This window comes from Cydia splendana, chromosome Z (assembly GCF_910591565.1).
Source record: "Cydia splendana chromosome Z, ilCydSple1.2, whole genome shotgun sequence".
Taxonomy (NCBI): Eukaryota; Metazoa; Arthropoda; class Insecta; order Lepidoptera; family Tortricidae; genus Cydia; species Cydia splendana.
In genome coordinates, this window is record NC_085987.1 from 27856428 (window position 1) to 27871471 (window position 15044).

The window sequence follows — 15044 nt, forward strand, 5'->3', positions numbered from 1 at the left end:
AATAACCAACGTTATTTAATTGTTTTGTAAGTAGACCATTAAATTAAGTTCTTAATTATTTAAAATGATCAAAGATTTTGTATATTCGTATGCCATATGCTGAGAGTCTTGTGTTACACAGATTTGCTGTTGTAGGTAATTTTTTTTAATGTAGGTACCTACTAGTGAGCGACGTAACTGTCGTGGATCCTATACATAATTATTAATATTCATACCTAATATTGCGAACTATTCGTCGTATATATATTTTTTTTACAGCAAAACCGACAAACTTTCCACTACTTTGGCAACTTCAAACCAAACAGCGACGGTGTCTTGGACGCTTCCGTGCCGTTCCTAGAAAAAGGATGGCAAAGGTTAGTTTAGTTGACGACCCCTTATTTTACAAGCTTTTATTTAGTTTCACCTGTCTGTCTGTATGTAATCAATCAAACATTGCAAAGTAAATTAGACCCACTTCCCATTACTCGATTGAACTGAAACTTTACATATTTATGTAAGTTGGGTGACCAAGGAATTTATTGGTACCAATGAACTGGTCTGATGATGGAGACTAGAGGTAGCCAATGTGGCCATAGGAACTATGTGATAAAACAGCGCATCCGCATTGTGTTTGGGTTTGTTAGAATTGTCTCGATAGAAAGTAGTCAGCAATAAAAACTTTAATCATTTTTTTTTCAAAAGCTTGTAGTTGAAGATTAATCGATTATAGCGTTTTAAATTAATGAGCACTTAATATTACGAAGCAGTAGGTATGTACGCATGTATTTATTTTCTTTTTTCAGAGCTGATGGTACAACGCTACCCCGTCAACAATTCTTGCTGGCTTTAGCAGACGTTAAGGCAATTTTAGTCAAGGCGACGTATTCGACAAGCTATCAAATAGCTAGCCTGGTTAGTTCGAGCATAGACATGGCAGATGAGAACGGTGACGGGCCGATCGCGGCGGAGGTCGAGCAGTGCGTATGCCCCGAGGGATACTTGGGCACCTCCTGCGAGGATTGCGCTCCTGGCTACACCAGGTAAAAAAAAACTTACCACTTACTAGAATACCACATTGATATTTAATTGACACTTAGCATTATCTTAATCTTACATATAGGTAATGCCGCTAAATGATCATGTTCTTGCAGGAGTCAAGAAGCGTTGTACTTGAGAAGTTGTGTACGGTGCAATTGTCAAGGAGGATCTATTTGTGATCCAAAAACTGGCGAATGCTTGGTAAGTAATCAATACAGATGAAATTCAAGGGATATTTCATGTATATCTATATTATAATTGACAACAATGTAAACATATTGTTATTTTCATTGCAGAATTGCCCAGAATATACAACTGGACGCAATTGTGAAGACTGTGTACCTGGATATGTAAGAGATTATAGAAATAATTGCGTGCCCGATAATACCCGCTACCCTACACCGAGGCCTGACAATTGCAAGTGCGTTTAGTAACTGATATCAAAACCGACAGGTAACTTTTATTGCAATGGTTCCTTCATAAACTAACGATTGAAATGATTAATTTTATTTCAGCTGTGATGCCCGCGGTACAGTTGGGCATCCAGGATGTGATGACAGTGGCAATTGCAATTGCAAGTCATCAGTGACCGGCGAGTCTTGTAACCGGTGCAGACCAGGTTCATTCGGACTTAGCTACGAAAATCCTGAAGGATGTATTAAATGCTACTGTTCTGGAGTTACTACGGACTGCTCTGAGGTACTCGTGTGCGCTTTGCTCCAAACTAATCACTCTGGCGATCAACCACAATAACTCACCATTAAGCTTTAGGAGTGAATCTAGCCCTTGACCACATTAAAAAAACATTTATTTTCAGGTCTCTAATTTGTATTGGGACCAGGTTCCCGCACCTATGGTCGGCGAAAACAACTATCGTATAATGGACTTGGCAGCGCAAAAAGTTTTGAACGACCACTTCGTCCCTAATCCCGCGGAAAGTGAATTGACATACTCGTTTAGCTTCCCACCAGACGAAGAACTATTTTGGTCCCTGCCCCTGTTAACTCTACCAGGTAAATGCTCTCACATGTATTATTTACCTTGTAATAATATAACATTTTGATATGATTGTATATATTTTTAAGTCTTAAAATATTTTATGGGTACGTTTTAGACAATATGTTTCCGTAAATTTTATATAAAAGGAAAAAATACGCTTCCGGTAGGACTTGAACCCCTGACCTCTCTTGTAGTATCGCTCGCAGACGTAACTGCTTGATAAAAAAAATGGTTTAATGTATTTTTGTTTTCGCCAGGAAACATGTTGCTATCATACGGAGGAAACTTGAGCTTTAGTCAGAGGTTCGAAGTGGATAACCCGTATCCAGTGTATAACAACCCAGGCACTGACGTCGTCCTAGTAGGAGATGAAGATTCTGTGTACTGGACGAATCCACGATCTTTCCAGTCTGGAGGGGTATTGGTAAGTTCAGAACTGATGATTTTACGATTAACTTTCATATATACCTACTAGAATAAATTGTGAAAACCTACTTATCTTTTGTTTAGTTTATGTATCATAAAGTGTGTTAATATATTATATATTATATTGTAGGTATATTATTTCCCTTAAAACTTTCCTTTTTTATTACAGTTTAATCAGGTGCCGTTAGTAGAGAAGAACTGGTATGTTCTTAACACTCGTGTACCGGCAAGCCGCAATGTCTTCATGTCGGTGTTAAAGAACCTGAAGCGGGTGCTCGTCAGGGCAACCCTCGCTGACTTGCAAACAGAAAAATTGACCTCCACCTCTATTGCAATTGTGGCCATGGATAAGGCTTCAGAAGAACGGCGTTCAAATGTTGCCAAGGGAATTGAGGTAAACACTACTGTGCAATATATTCAAAACCTTTTAAAGGTTATTTATTATTTCAGAGCCGTATTTTATCAGTTTATCTGAAAACACATGTGCCTACCTATAGTCTGTATCTTTAGGTATTTAAAAAAGAGTAAACAAAATCTACCCTCAAATGGCTTCTTAAGCCAGTTGAACCCTCAACTGGCTTAGATGAAAACATTAAGTACATGATCAAATAATGTAGGTTAAAGTCAGGTCGTTCAGTGACTGATCCAGGTGGTTTTGTATTTGATTGGTTTATCAATAAATGTTTAACTACCCTAAAACGTTCAAATTATTTCTTGACTTTTATTTAAGTACCTAAAGATACAGAGTATAATTGACTAATATTGTTACATTTTAGAGTTGCAGATGCCCAGCGGGTTACAGCGGCAGGAGCTGCGAGTCATGTTCCCCCGGTTACTACCAGCTGAACGGGCGCTGCCAGCAATGCAGCTGCAGCGGCTACGGCTGCCACGTCGACAGCTACGACCAGGTCGTGTGCGACTGCCCCGACCCTAACTCAGCTTCTGACTGCTCACCCCTTGGTAAGTACGAGTTACAATATTGTTTGTTTACAATATTATTTTAAAACCAATGCGATAAAATCTTATCATCACGCTGTTTTCCAACTGTATTCGTACAATTTTGACATCAATTAGCTATTTACCTGAAAACTGTAGTAGTCAGCAACTTAACACGCAAGAAGTTTGTTTTGCGTCTTTAAACAAATATGATAAATCAATTTTATGTTTCGCAATGCTATAAAAATGTTATATTATTGACGTATTGTTTTAGGTGAATCTGTCGTAACAACTAGTCGACCGCCGCCTCCTCAGTCTAGCGTGACGGTCACTATTTCCAGCCCCACCATAAAGATTCAAAACGTCGGTAGCTACGTTAACTTCACTTGTCAGGCTAGGAGCTTTTACAGACCAGGTCGACTTCCCGTTAGCTGGAGTAAGAAGAACGGATACTTGCCTCAAGGACGATACACGATTGACGACCAAACAGGAACACTCACTATCACACGGGTACAAGTGTCCGACAGTGGCACATACATCTGCCAGACGCATGACGGCGTCACTGCGGGTCAAGCAACAGCGACACTTACTGTGGGAAGTAAGTTAAATTTCTTGTTTATTTATTTCTAGGTGTCAAGATAATAGTTATTTGTTTTACAAGGGGGCAAAGTTGTTGTTTAACCGCTCGTGCTAATATTGATACCCGAGCAAGCGAAAAATTCCAAAATTGAACCACGAGCGTAGCGAGTGGTTCGAAAAGTGGAATCTTGAGCGTTGCGAGGGTTTCAAAGCACGAGCGGTTAAACAAAATTTGCCCCCGAGTGAAACACAAAATTTTTCACCACCCCACCCCGAAGCAAATATTAAATGTAAAATATGAAACAAAATCAAACCAAATCAAATTCAAATGCATGTTATTAAATATGTATCATCCAAAATCATCAAAAGTCAATTCTACCAGCAAACATAAGAAAACAACTCAAAATTTGCATTTGATTACATGTGAATTACTGATAGCAAAGTGCATCTTTGCTATCCGTTTTTGAAGTGTGAGGTGTGGTGAAAAATAAATTGTAGGTATTTATTTACTTTGTTATTTTCACGCTACATCATGGATTAGCTATACCAAACTGGATATATTTCGCCAAAGGTAACGTTTATATCATAGCCATCATAGGTATAATTATAATACTTATTGTAGTACCTAGTATTTAATTAACCGACAATACAACAACAAAAGCTGTGTTTTAACGCGTACCTGTGTATAAGTACCTATTATAAGCTTTTTTCTATACTTTAAACCTACTTGATCTTGATTCCAATTATAGGACGTTGTTTTATTCCTTAATTGTTTCTCAAAATAATGCATTTCCAGCAAATCCGATGACAAGTCCTACCGTATCTATACAGCCATCAGTGCAAGAATTGTACGAAGGGGAAAGAGTCGAGTTGAATTGTCTCACTGACGGAAACCCCGCTCCTACAATCGAATGGCAGAGAGGTAATGGACAACCTCTGCCCGCGACGGTACAGCTTATAGAATCACTTTTGATAATCGATAGTGCCAGAGAAGAAGATTCTGGAGATTACAGGTAACGATAACCTTTTCGCAACGACGTTAATGAAGTAATAAAGTGTCATGAACGCCATATCAAAAATTGCACGTCACCAACCCGTATTTATAACATATCAAGTCGTAGCGTGTGGGGCACGAAATGTACTGACTTTATATCAAGTCAATGGCAGCGAAAAGATTAAATCTGCTCTAAAGTAAAATAACTACGTGTTTCTATACATTTAAGTATATTTGTGTTTTTAACAGATGCGTCGCCAGCAACAACGTTGGAACCGACGATCGCATAGCGAGTATTATCGTACGACCTTTGCCGTCCAGGCCGCCTCGCGAGAGACTCACAATAAAACCATCTGCATCTAACGTCATCGAAGGCCAAAGCACTAACGTCGTATGTACTGGGTCAGCTAATATACCGCCCGGTTCCATTAAATGGGTCAGGTAATCACCGCAAATTTTATACGTTCCTGCATTGGAATAAAGAAAACACGATGTAGATGTTTACAGTTTTACTGTATTATTTCAGGCAAGACGGCAATGAATTTGAAACTAATGTGCAATCACTAAACGGTGTCTTGTATATTGATGTAGCTCGCCTTGAAAATCAAGGAGTGTATATGTGCAAGACAGCTTCTGGACAAGCAGAATCGATAGCTGTAGTCGTTTCGGTTATCCCTGTTGGTACGCAAGCGCCAGTAGAGAGTCCTGGCGTGGAACTTGATGTAAATGAACTGAGAATTCCAACTGGGGAAAGTGGGGTGGTTCACTGCACTGCCACAGGAAACCCACTACCGCGAATTGTATGGGCAAAGGTAAACTTTGTAATATTATCTAATGAATAATATCATATTAATGACAAAGATAACATTTTACTTACTGTATTTAATTTCACATTCAGCACGAAGGTCAGTTCGGCCCAAGCACCAGCCAAAGAGGAAACACGCTGACAATAGCTAATGCCCAGGAGAGTGACCGAGGATTCTATGTATGCAGTGCCATCGTGGACGGAAATCCAGTCGCATCCCAATACGTCACTGTGGATATAGAAAGTATGAATTATAACAATATATTTGATTTTTACGTTTTATTAAGTACTTATTTATAATTAACGTAATAATTGGTATTACTTTGTAAAGGCGTGCTTTTTTCCCGATTGTAGTCAATCGAAAAGAAAGGTGTCCGTATTATATTAACATTGGATTCTGCATTCATTTTAATATATGTATGTGTGTTTAGCCCGTATTCGCCCTAGAGTACAAATTTGGCCACAACAAGATGTGCGCGCTCGGATCGGAAGTCAGTTTGAGCTCCGTTGTCAAGTCTTAGAAGGCGAGCCACGTCCTGACATATTATGGTCCAGAAGTAAAGGACGTGCACTGTCGGCCGACGCTCAAGTTGGCCCTGCGGAAGTTATCAGGTGTGTTTTTAGGGTTCCGTACCCAAAGGGTAAAACGGGACCCTATTACTAAGACTTCGCTGTCCGTCCGTCCGTCCGTCCGTCCGTCTGTCACCAGGCTGTATCTCACGAACCGTGATAGCTAGACAGTTGAAATTTTCACAGATGATGTATTTCTGTTGCCGCTATAACAACAAATACTAAAAACAGAATAAAATAAAGATTTAAATGGGGCTCCCATACAACAAACGTGATTTTTGACCAAAGTTAAGCAACGTCGGGAGTGGTCAGTACTTGGATGGGTGACCGTTTTTTTTTTGCTTTTTTTTTGTTTTTTTTTTATATGGTACGGAACCCTTCGTGCGCGAGTCCGACTCGCACTTGCCCGATTTTATTTAACTTAGGTATAACCATTCCATGATGTGTTGGTAACGTTTAAAGGATACACCCACTTATATGATATTTATGTTTGTGGTATTTAGGTTCTCGAAAATCGACGTTAACGACGATGGAGAGTATATTTGTAACGCTGTAAACAAAGCCGGAAACGACACAGCTACAGCCACGCTAAAAGTGTGGTCCCCGCCAGAGATAACTATAACACCAGACCGCTTAATCAGAGTCAGCTTGGGTGAACCCGTGGAAATTAAATGCAGAGCCAACGGCTACCCGGAACCTATGGTGTCAATTCATCGTAAGTGACCTATCTAGTGTTTTATTACCTGCAGAAGAAGCGACAGATAGTCAAAGCGTTCAATGATTTGCACAAGCTATTTTCTCTTAGCACTAAGTAAGTGAATTCGTGTTATACCTAATCCTTTTGAGCACTAACTAGTCTGAGTCGAGTCTTAAATAATGTACCTATCTTAGGTACTACTTGCGTAAGGTGTGAGATATTTTGATTTACAAAAATTTTATTGGCTCAAGGTAAAAATAAACCTTAAATTAATTAAATGTAAAACCCCCGCAGCACATTGGCTGACCCTCTGTCACTAGTTTTTAAAAGAGTTAAATACCTCGGACACAACAATTTTTATCTGCATACCTACAGTGCGAGACCAATCTGGGCGAGGGCGCGTGATCGTGCCGCCAACTCCGCTTGTGGCGTCGCTGCGGCTGGCGGCGGCGAGCGACGCTGATAACAAGGACTACATCTGCACGGCCACGTCGCTCGATCAGTCCGTCGACGAACCGTTCACCGTCGAAGTCTATCGGGGTGATGCCGGCTTCGGCAACGGTGGGTTTATAAATCTTCAAAGCATCCTGCTACTAAATATTTTATTCATTATCTCTGTTATTAACGGTTGTGAATTTAAGATCGTAACATTGTATACTTATTATTATTTATAGCTAGAGTACCTAAACAGCACCATGACAAAATTGTAAATCAATATGAATGCACAATACGTATAATGTGTATAACTACTTTAATATGATATTCATATTCAGAGGATGACGATGGATCAGGATTCGAGGATCAGGAAACGTACAATCCCGACCAACAGCTAACCTCAGAGCCTCAGTATGCCGCGGAAGGCCAGGACACCAACCTCTGGTAATATTTTTATTCAGCTACAGATTAAATTCGGTTTCGCCTGTTCCTACTATAAACCTTTATCTACCTAGATAAGAGTAGATCTTATTTGAAAATCGACGTGATGAATAAGGATCATATTGGTACATACACATTTCAAATTTGGTTAAAAGATCATTGAATAATATAATGTTTCTAAATAATTTGATATAATTTGATTGTTCACAGGTGCAATTACACTGGTGACTACGACCACGATCTCAAGTGGTCTAGACGCGATCGCCGTCCATTACAGCGAAATGCCCAACTCAACAACAACCAACTACTAATCCGTAATGTGAGTTGTTCACTTATATAAATATGTATAACTAATGATTCTTCATATTTTCCTTCATATTTCCTTTCTACATTTACTCGATCCATTCACTCTGGTTTTGATGAATCGATCTGTACATCTAGTCTAGCGAGCGTATGGTGTATGCTATTAACCACGTGATAAAGCAAATGTCTCTTTTCATCACCGAACCATTGGAAGAGGACAGACACTGTCATTATCACGCTGTCACGTCGATAACGGCAACCAACACATCTACACAGTTTATTTTATACTTAGTTATTTACCAAAATCATTTGACAACCTAAAATTTTGAGCAGGCAACGAAGGACGACTCTGGCGAGTACGAATGCAGTGAGGTAGACCGACGCACGCAGTACGTGCTGCGCAGTGCATACTTCACCCTCGAGGTGGTGAGACCGCCGCGCGTCACGCTGCACCCGGCCTCGCAAACCGTTTCGCCCGGCCAGTCGCCCACCGTCGAATGCATCGTTGAGGGTGACGATATCCGCGAAGTCTCTTGGGATCCGGTCGATAAGCCTTTCTCCAGGTACCTACAGTACTCGAATAACTATGAAACTGCATTTTAAGAACCTAAATTCTTGCGCATACGTGAGATAGCGGTAGGTATTAGGTATATGTTAATTCAAACTCAAGGTAAGTTAGGCAGGTATTCTGGACCTAACAGTGCTTCTTATTTTTGACCTCATTCTCGAGACTACCCTGGCAGAGGGTTAAACTTTGCATTCAATTTAGGTGTTATTTCTAACATAGGTACCTAAGTATTTTAATTCAAGATTTTAAGGACTGTTACTTCTTTTTATTTATTGAATGCATAACTATATGAACTAAATTGTAGTGATATAATTAAATAATTACAGGCGTGTAGAGAAGAGAGGCTCGACGCTCATATTCCGACGCATCGAGGTAGAGGACGAAGGGTTCTACAAGTGCACTGCCAAAAACGTGGTCGCTGAAGCTTCCGGTGTTGCTCAAGTTATTGTCAGCGGTACGTAAACACTTCATACTACCTACTCGTCCGAGCTGTACGTGTACATAATTATATAATAGTAGTGCATACAAATACATTATATAAGAAAAAGCCCCTATTTGTAGGAAATGCTATCTCGAACCAAGAAAAATCTGAATCGAGATTGAGTTATTCGAGATCTCAGCCGTCAAACTTTAAAAATCGAGATTTGACAAAGTAAGAATGAAATGACTAATTTTGATTAAAAATGCCTAATAATTCAGTATATACTACCAATTCAGACTATTTGCGGTTATATTTGCAAAGCATAGGTATAAAAATAACTGTAGGTACATACGCGAAATTCTTCCGCACACGCGATACATCGCTCTTATCGTCAGTTAAAGCCGGTCCTTTTTAATATCAGAGCCTGAATAACATGAATCTAAGCTCAAAAATATTACTCAAAACAAAGTATGTATTCACAAGCATCAATCTGGCAATATCGTTTGAGAACTCGAAAATATTAATCATGATCTCGACGAAGATTGCAAAAATCGAGATTTACTACCAAAATTCGTCCGAGATCTCGCGAGATCGAGATTGCATTCCCTACCTATTTGGGCATAGGCACCTTAATGTATAATATTAGCAACAATATACCTTCACGCATAGTTAAAGCTTTAAACACAAAAGTTGACACAGAAGCGCACTTGAATATTGCACACACTTATAATTTTATACCTACGGCAAATTCTGGAAGTTTCTCACCCACAGTTAATATAATATTTAGAATATTACCTAAGTTCACTCTAGTTAACAAACGTTTGTATTGTGCTAATAAATTATTGCAAATATTATTTATAACAGATGATTCCTTAATAACCATACAATAGATTAGATCAATCAGTACTTTAGACCTAAAGTAATATAAATTTATGAATCCTCCAGAACTTACGAGGAGGTCAACTGTTAGGTAATAAAATTTACATTTCTGATTAATTATTTGTACCTATTTAATTAATAATAGAGTAACGTGGTTTAGCCAGTATTTATCATTCATATACATTCCTACAAAAGAGAAACACACAAAATAAGTTGAGCTGAACAATACGATTAAATTCATCTTGCTAATCGAATCCATTAAAAAAAGTTTTATTAGCGAACATTAAAGTTTAGATACTATATAGGTACATCATTGGTTACAAGCTCTGTATTATTCACCGTCGGCACTAACTCCATTAAATCATCAAATGGTTGCCACCATTTTCATGACCTGCTCATACCGATAATTCATTTTGTATGACTCTCACATCACCATTATGCTCGTACGCCAAACTGACATGATTGCATGGCACCATGACGTTCATAGAGTCGGAGGGCGTGGCATCGGTGTCGCACGATAACGAACAGGTGGCGCGCGTGGGCCAACGAGTGGGGTTCCGCTGCGACTCGTCCGTGCAGGCGCAGCGCCCCCGCGCCTCCTGGACCAAGGACGGCCGCCCGCTGCCGCGCTCCACGCGCGTGCTCAACGATGGCTCCATCTATATTAATCCGGCTAAGATATCCGACACCGGCCGCTACGACTGCACTATTAAGGATGAATACGGAAGAAATATTATTAGAAATTACATCAACCTCCAAATCGAGGGTCAGTTATAATACAAATGTTCTTACCATATTTGTGTTCTTTTAAATTACCCGTATATATGTAGTTCAAGCTAACGTTCCTAATAATAAAATCTTTAATAAAAGTGTCCATCATGCTTCCAACGCCGTGCTAAATAGTTTTTAATAACCTTGGCATGTTAAGGGGGGTCGTGCACTAAAAAGTTAATCTTACTATATGCAGTCACGTCACATAATTATGTACAAAATTAGTGTCATAGATATTATTAGCTACACAAGGTACCTATATCCTACTAGATATCGCCAGGAGAGTTGAGGTGAATGATTTGATTGTACTCATACAGCAACATAAAGTACCTACTTATAATCTCAAAAGCAGTATTGAAATTATTGCTACATGCATGTACCTACCTATGACACCTTGAAACTTCATTCATGTAATGGCAGTTCTATTACAATGATCTGAATGTGTCCACCACTTTGTGCAAATTAAATTTGCATGGGAAAAGCCCTTAACTTTCCTTTTATCTTTTTAATGAATGACTGAATGTGACTTTATTAAGTGCAAGATATTAAGCTAACAAAATAAAATACGCTGAAGAAATTTTTTGATCCATTTTGCAGTTGGCGATTAACTTACTATCGGTACGAAAAGAATAATACTAATTTCTAAATCTCGCTGTCATTACATGATTTTGTTGTTGTATGCGTGACTTCAAATCTCGAGCCCATACTTACCTATATGGAAGGCTTAACTTGTTAGTGCATGACGTCCCGTGTAAAACTATTTGAATATCTTCAGTAGGTAGAATAATTTATTTATTTAAGTACTTGAATTTATTCAATGCAGTTAACAATCTAATACTACTTGTAGACTTATTATTTCTAATTATGTCTTATGATTTTGCTCCTCGCGCACGAAGGTTTCGAAAAGTGTTCGGAAACGCAATTCCGTTGTACTGACGGGTCTAGTTGCGTAGACAATGAGCTCATATGCGACGGACGCAACGATTGCGAGGATCATAGCGACGAAATATGTTTAACGAACACGCAGATGTCGAACACTCTTTCGGATTATCCGCCATATACCGGTAATACAGGTGCAGGTGTGTTCGGGTTTTTTGTGGGTGTGTGTCCAGTTTGCTATGTGGGAATTTAAGTACGACAGTTTTATATTGTTACCTTGTATGGGTATTGACTAAAATGTAAGCAAGAGTGTACGTTGGTACTTGTTTATATAAATCCGCCTTGTGTTGTACATGGGTACACGCTGTCGTGCTGTGATAAATCATTTTATTCAGATGTAAAACACCAAATATTTATAGATACATCGATCTGTCAAGGCGCGGCAGTAGGTAAACCTAGCTTAATATTAAACAGATCAATTAAGTAAGATGTAAACATAAGATAAAACTTTATTTTATTGTTTATTGAATATTTTAACCTACGAGTATGTGTTACAATTATAACCGAAGATGTAAATGTCTGCCTCGTCTGAAAATCCGTAACCAATGTGTTCCATTTGTGCATGTTCAACTTAATATACCTACTCGTATTAATTTTGTAGTTTTCATCTTTTCTTCGATTAAGTAACTACTAACTTCACAAATTATTGCTACATGCATGTACCTACCTATGACACCTTGAAACTTCATTGTTGTAATGGCAGGGGTATTACAATAATCTGAATGTGTCCACCACTTAGTGCAAATTAAATTTACAAGAGAAAAGCCCTTAAATTTCCCTTTAACTTTGTCATTTATTATTTTGGTCCCGACCACCATTCTTAATTCTTCGTTTACTAAAATAAATAGCACTACTTCGAACATTATTTAACGTAAGAATAATGCTATTAAGTAGAATTATATGGGATTTAAAATACCGTAGGTTAAGTAAGTACCTTTCCATTTATGCACAATTAGTAATGCGTTTTAATATAATTGAAATGGGACTGTTTAAGTTAATGCATTTGAATAGAGAGACCCTGAGGCGAAACAAGCTAAGTGCCAAATGTTCAATACCTTTATCCGTTTTAATAATAACTTAATTTCATATTGAACGTTTGTCAGTTTTTTGATATATGGGTGATAGTAATGAAATGTCTGTAATGTATTCTATTTAACTTTGTAATAAACTGCTAATTAAAGTAAGAAAATCATTACAGGAGTAGGTACTAAGTTTATTAACCGTACTCATTTGTGCAGATTATTATTGCTATCGCTTCGCTTGCGCAATATGTATGAGTGTGAGTCTGTTCAATATTTCACGCACTGCAGCTATTTACCAAGCTTTTACGCGCATGACTGCTTTTGGCACCTACACGTATGCTTACCTACATGTTACATGTGACGTGTTGTCCATTTTTTGCGAAAATATAAGTGTCTCTTAATCCGGTACGATTTTCTATCACTATAAAGAGTACTAATAATATATGTACTTATATTAACTTGCCATATTCTCACCGTTACTTTATGCGTGTATCATCTCATTTCAATTTTTATGATAGGTAATAAAAAGGTAAGTACTTAGGTGACAGTTCACACAGGCGTCAATTTAATAGACGCTGAATACAATTGTGACAAGGTTTCCTGATATTTTTGTTTCTAAATGCATTATTTAAATTTTCAAAAAAAAATCTAAGTCAATCACTCAACAATATTTGGTATTTAAAAAAAGTTTACTGTCTGTTTTTTTTACTAATAAAGTAAATATCAGTAACACATTGATATATTTTAGGGCCCGCTGTAGAAGAGCAGGCGTTAGTTACGATCAGCCAGCCAAACCGGCGGTTCCGCGTCGGCGACAACGTTGAAGTGTTGTGCCGAACTGCCGGGCCGGACGTAGTCGCCACGTGGGAGCGACTCGGCACGCGCCAGCACGTTGACCAGCAGGTAAACCACTTTATTAAACCTACTTGAGGGAATCTGATTTACATTTCGTTAATTTAAACCTTCGCTCGGATCCTACCGAGTGCGCCAGTTATATGTGAATGATATGTACGTCAAAATGCATAAATAAATAAATATGATAGGATATTATTACACAAATTGACTAAATCTTACAGTGAGCTCAATTAAAACTAAACTTAAAATAAACAATTAAATATAAACTTATTCTAAACATACAACTACTAAAAAGTCTGCTCTACATGTATACTCGTGCTGTGTAACAATACTAGAATATACCATACCATCCTACGCCAGGTAGGTACGTTACAGTACACATTAGGTTCTATTTTTTTATTATAAGTTTTTTTATTTATTTGAAGTATGTCAGGAATGACTGTAAATATAGGTATGTACCTACTTTTTCAGGACAGTAGAAATTATATTTTGGTAATAAACTTAAAACATATTTTATTTGTTTAATAGCGCTTTGGCGAAGGCTCGTCTCTGATTCTGAACAGTGTTGCGGAGTCTGACGCTGGCACATATAGATGCACCGGGAGCGACCAGTACCAACGAACCTCTTCTGATGACTTCAATTTAGAAATACAACCAGGTAGGTACTTAATTTATTACTATGTTTATCGTAAAACCTTCTTAGACTATGTTTGGTGTACACTGTATAGTTTTGGTGGCCCACAAGTCGTTTGGTATTAGGCTAGATTTGTCCAACTCAGTTGAACCTACGAATATTCTTTTAGTTTAGTCATATATTTTTTCTCAAAAATGGACGGCAAAGTCGACTTTGCCGTTTAAAAAATAGGTTGCGAAGCGCGTAGTTTATGGTCAGTCAAAAATTAAAAAGTTAAAAACATTGCAGTCTCGATTTTGGGACTGCAATGTTGCATACAAATTCCATTATTTGTCGAGTTCCAAACTTTTTAAAAGTTGAAATGGCCATATCAAATGAAGGCACAGGCCCATTAAACAGCCAAACAGATGATTAGTACCGCGACTATTTAGCTGTCTCAAATAGGTTGGCGTATTTTCGGCAGAAAAATACACTTCTATTTTTGTATTAAAAAAATAAAAAGGCGGCAAAGCTAATTTTTTCAATTATTTCTACTTTTTTCTGTGAAAATATATACGTAAGAAAGTTGCTTTTGTAAAATATTTCTATGATATTTATATTTCTTGCACCATTTTTGAGAAAAGCACTATATATGACTCGGCTGGAAGGCTACTTGCTGGCTTCGGATTCAATTAAACGGACTCCCAAGGTCGTCCGTTTAAAACGAATCCTCCGCCTGCAAGTAGCTACTTCCGAGCCTCGACAATAATG

The 15044-nt window shown here is 38.2% G+C and overlaps 1 protein-coding gene and 1 long non-coding RNA gene across 2 annotated transcripts in view; one reads left to right on the plus strand and one right to left on the minus strand.

Annotated features, from left to right (window-relative positions):
* LOC134804691 (basement membrane-specific heparan sulfate proteoglycan core protein-like) overlaps nt 1-15044 on the plus strand; it is a 185765-nt gene that overhangs the window by 159690 nt on the left and 11031 nt on the right. Inside the window, exons 37-61 of the mRNA XM_063777814.1 lie at nt 259-356; nt 786-1022; nt 1134-1221; nt 1317-1441; nt 1536-1719; nt 1838-2033; nt 2277-2443; nt 2615-2839; nt 3222-3405; nt 3656-3979; nt 4757-4973; nt 5204-5395; nt 5481-5766; nt 5853-6003; nt 6191-6371; nt 6833-7044; nt 7402-7587; nt 7800-7905; nt 8113-8221; nt 8539-8768; nt 9100-9227; nt 10561-10839; nt 11741-11908; nt 13554-13708; nt 14189-14318. Coding sequence (XP_063633884.1) covers nt 259-356; nt 786-1022; nt 1134-1221; nt 1317-1441; nt 1536-1719; nt 1838-2033; nt 2277-2443; nt 2615-2839; nt 3222-3405; nt 3656-3979; nt 4757-4973; nt 5204-5395; nt 5481-5766; nt 5853-6003; nt 6191-6371; nt 6833-7044; nt 7402-7587; nt 7800-7905; nt 8113-8221; nt 8539-8768; nt 9100-9227; nt 10561-10839; nt 11741-11908; nt 13554-13708; nt 14189-14318 — 4558 coding nt within the window. The remainder of the gene's footprint in view (nt 1-258; nt 357-785; nt 1023-1133; nt 1222-1316; nt 1442-1535; nt 1720-1837; nt 2034-2276; nt 2444-2614; nt 2840-3221; nt 3406-3655; nt 3980-4756; nt 4974-5203; nt 5396-5480; nt 5767-5852; nt 6004-6190; nt 6372-6832; nt 7045-7401; nt 7588-7799; nt 7906-8112; nt 8222-8538; nt 8769-9099; nt 9228-10560; nt 10840-11740; nt 11909-13553; nt 13709-14188; nt 14319-15044) is intronic.
* LOC134804946 (uncharacterized) overlaps nt 1-15044 on the minus strand; it is a 371780-nt gene that overhangs the window by 125195 nt on the left and 231541 nt on the right. The gene's annotated exons all lie outside the window — the stretch shown is intronic.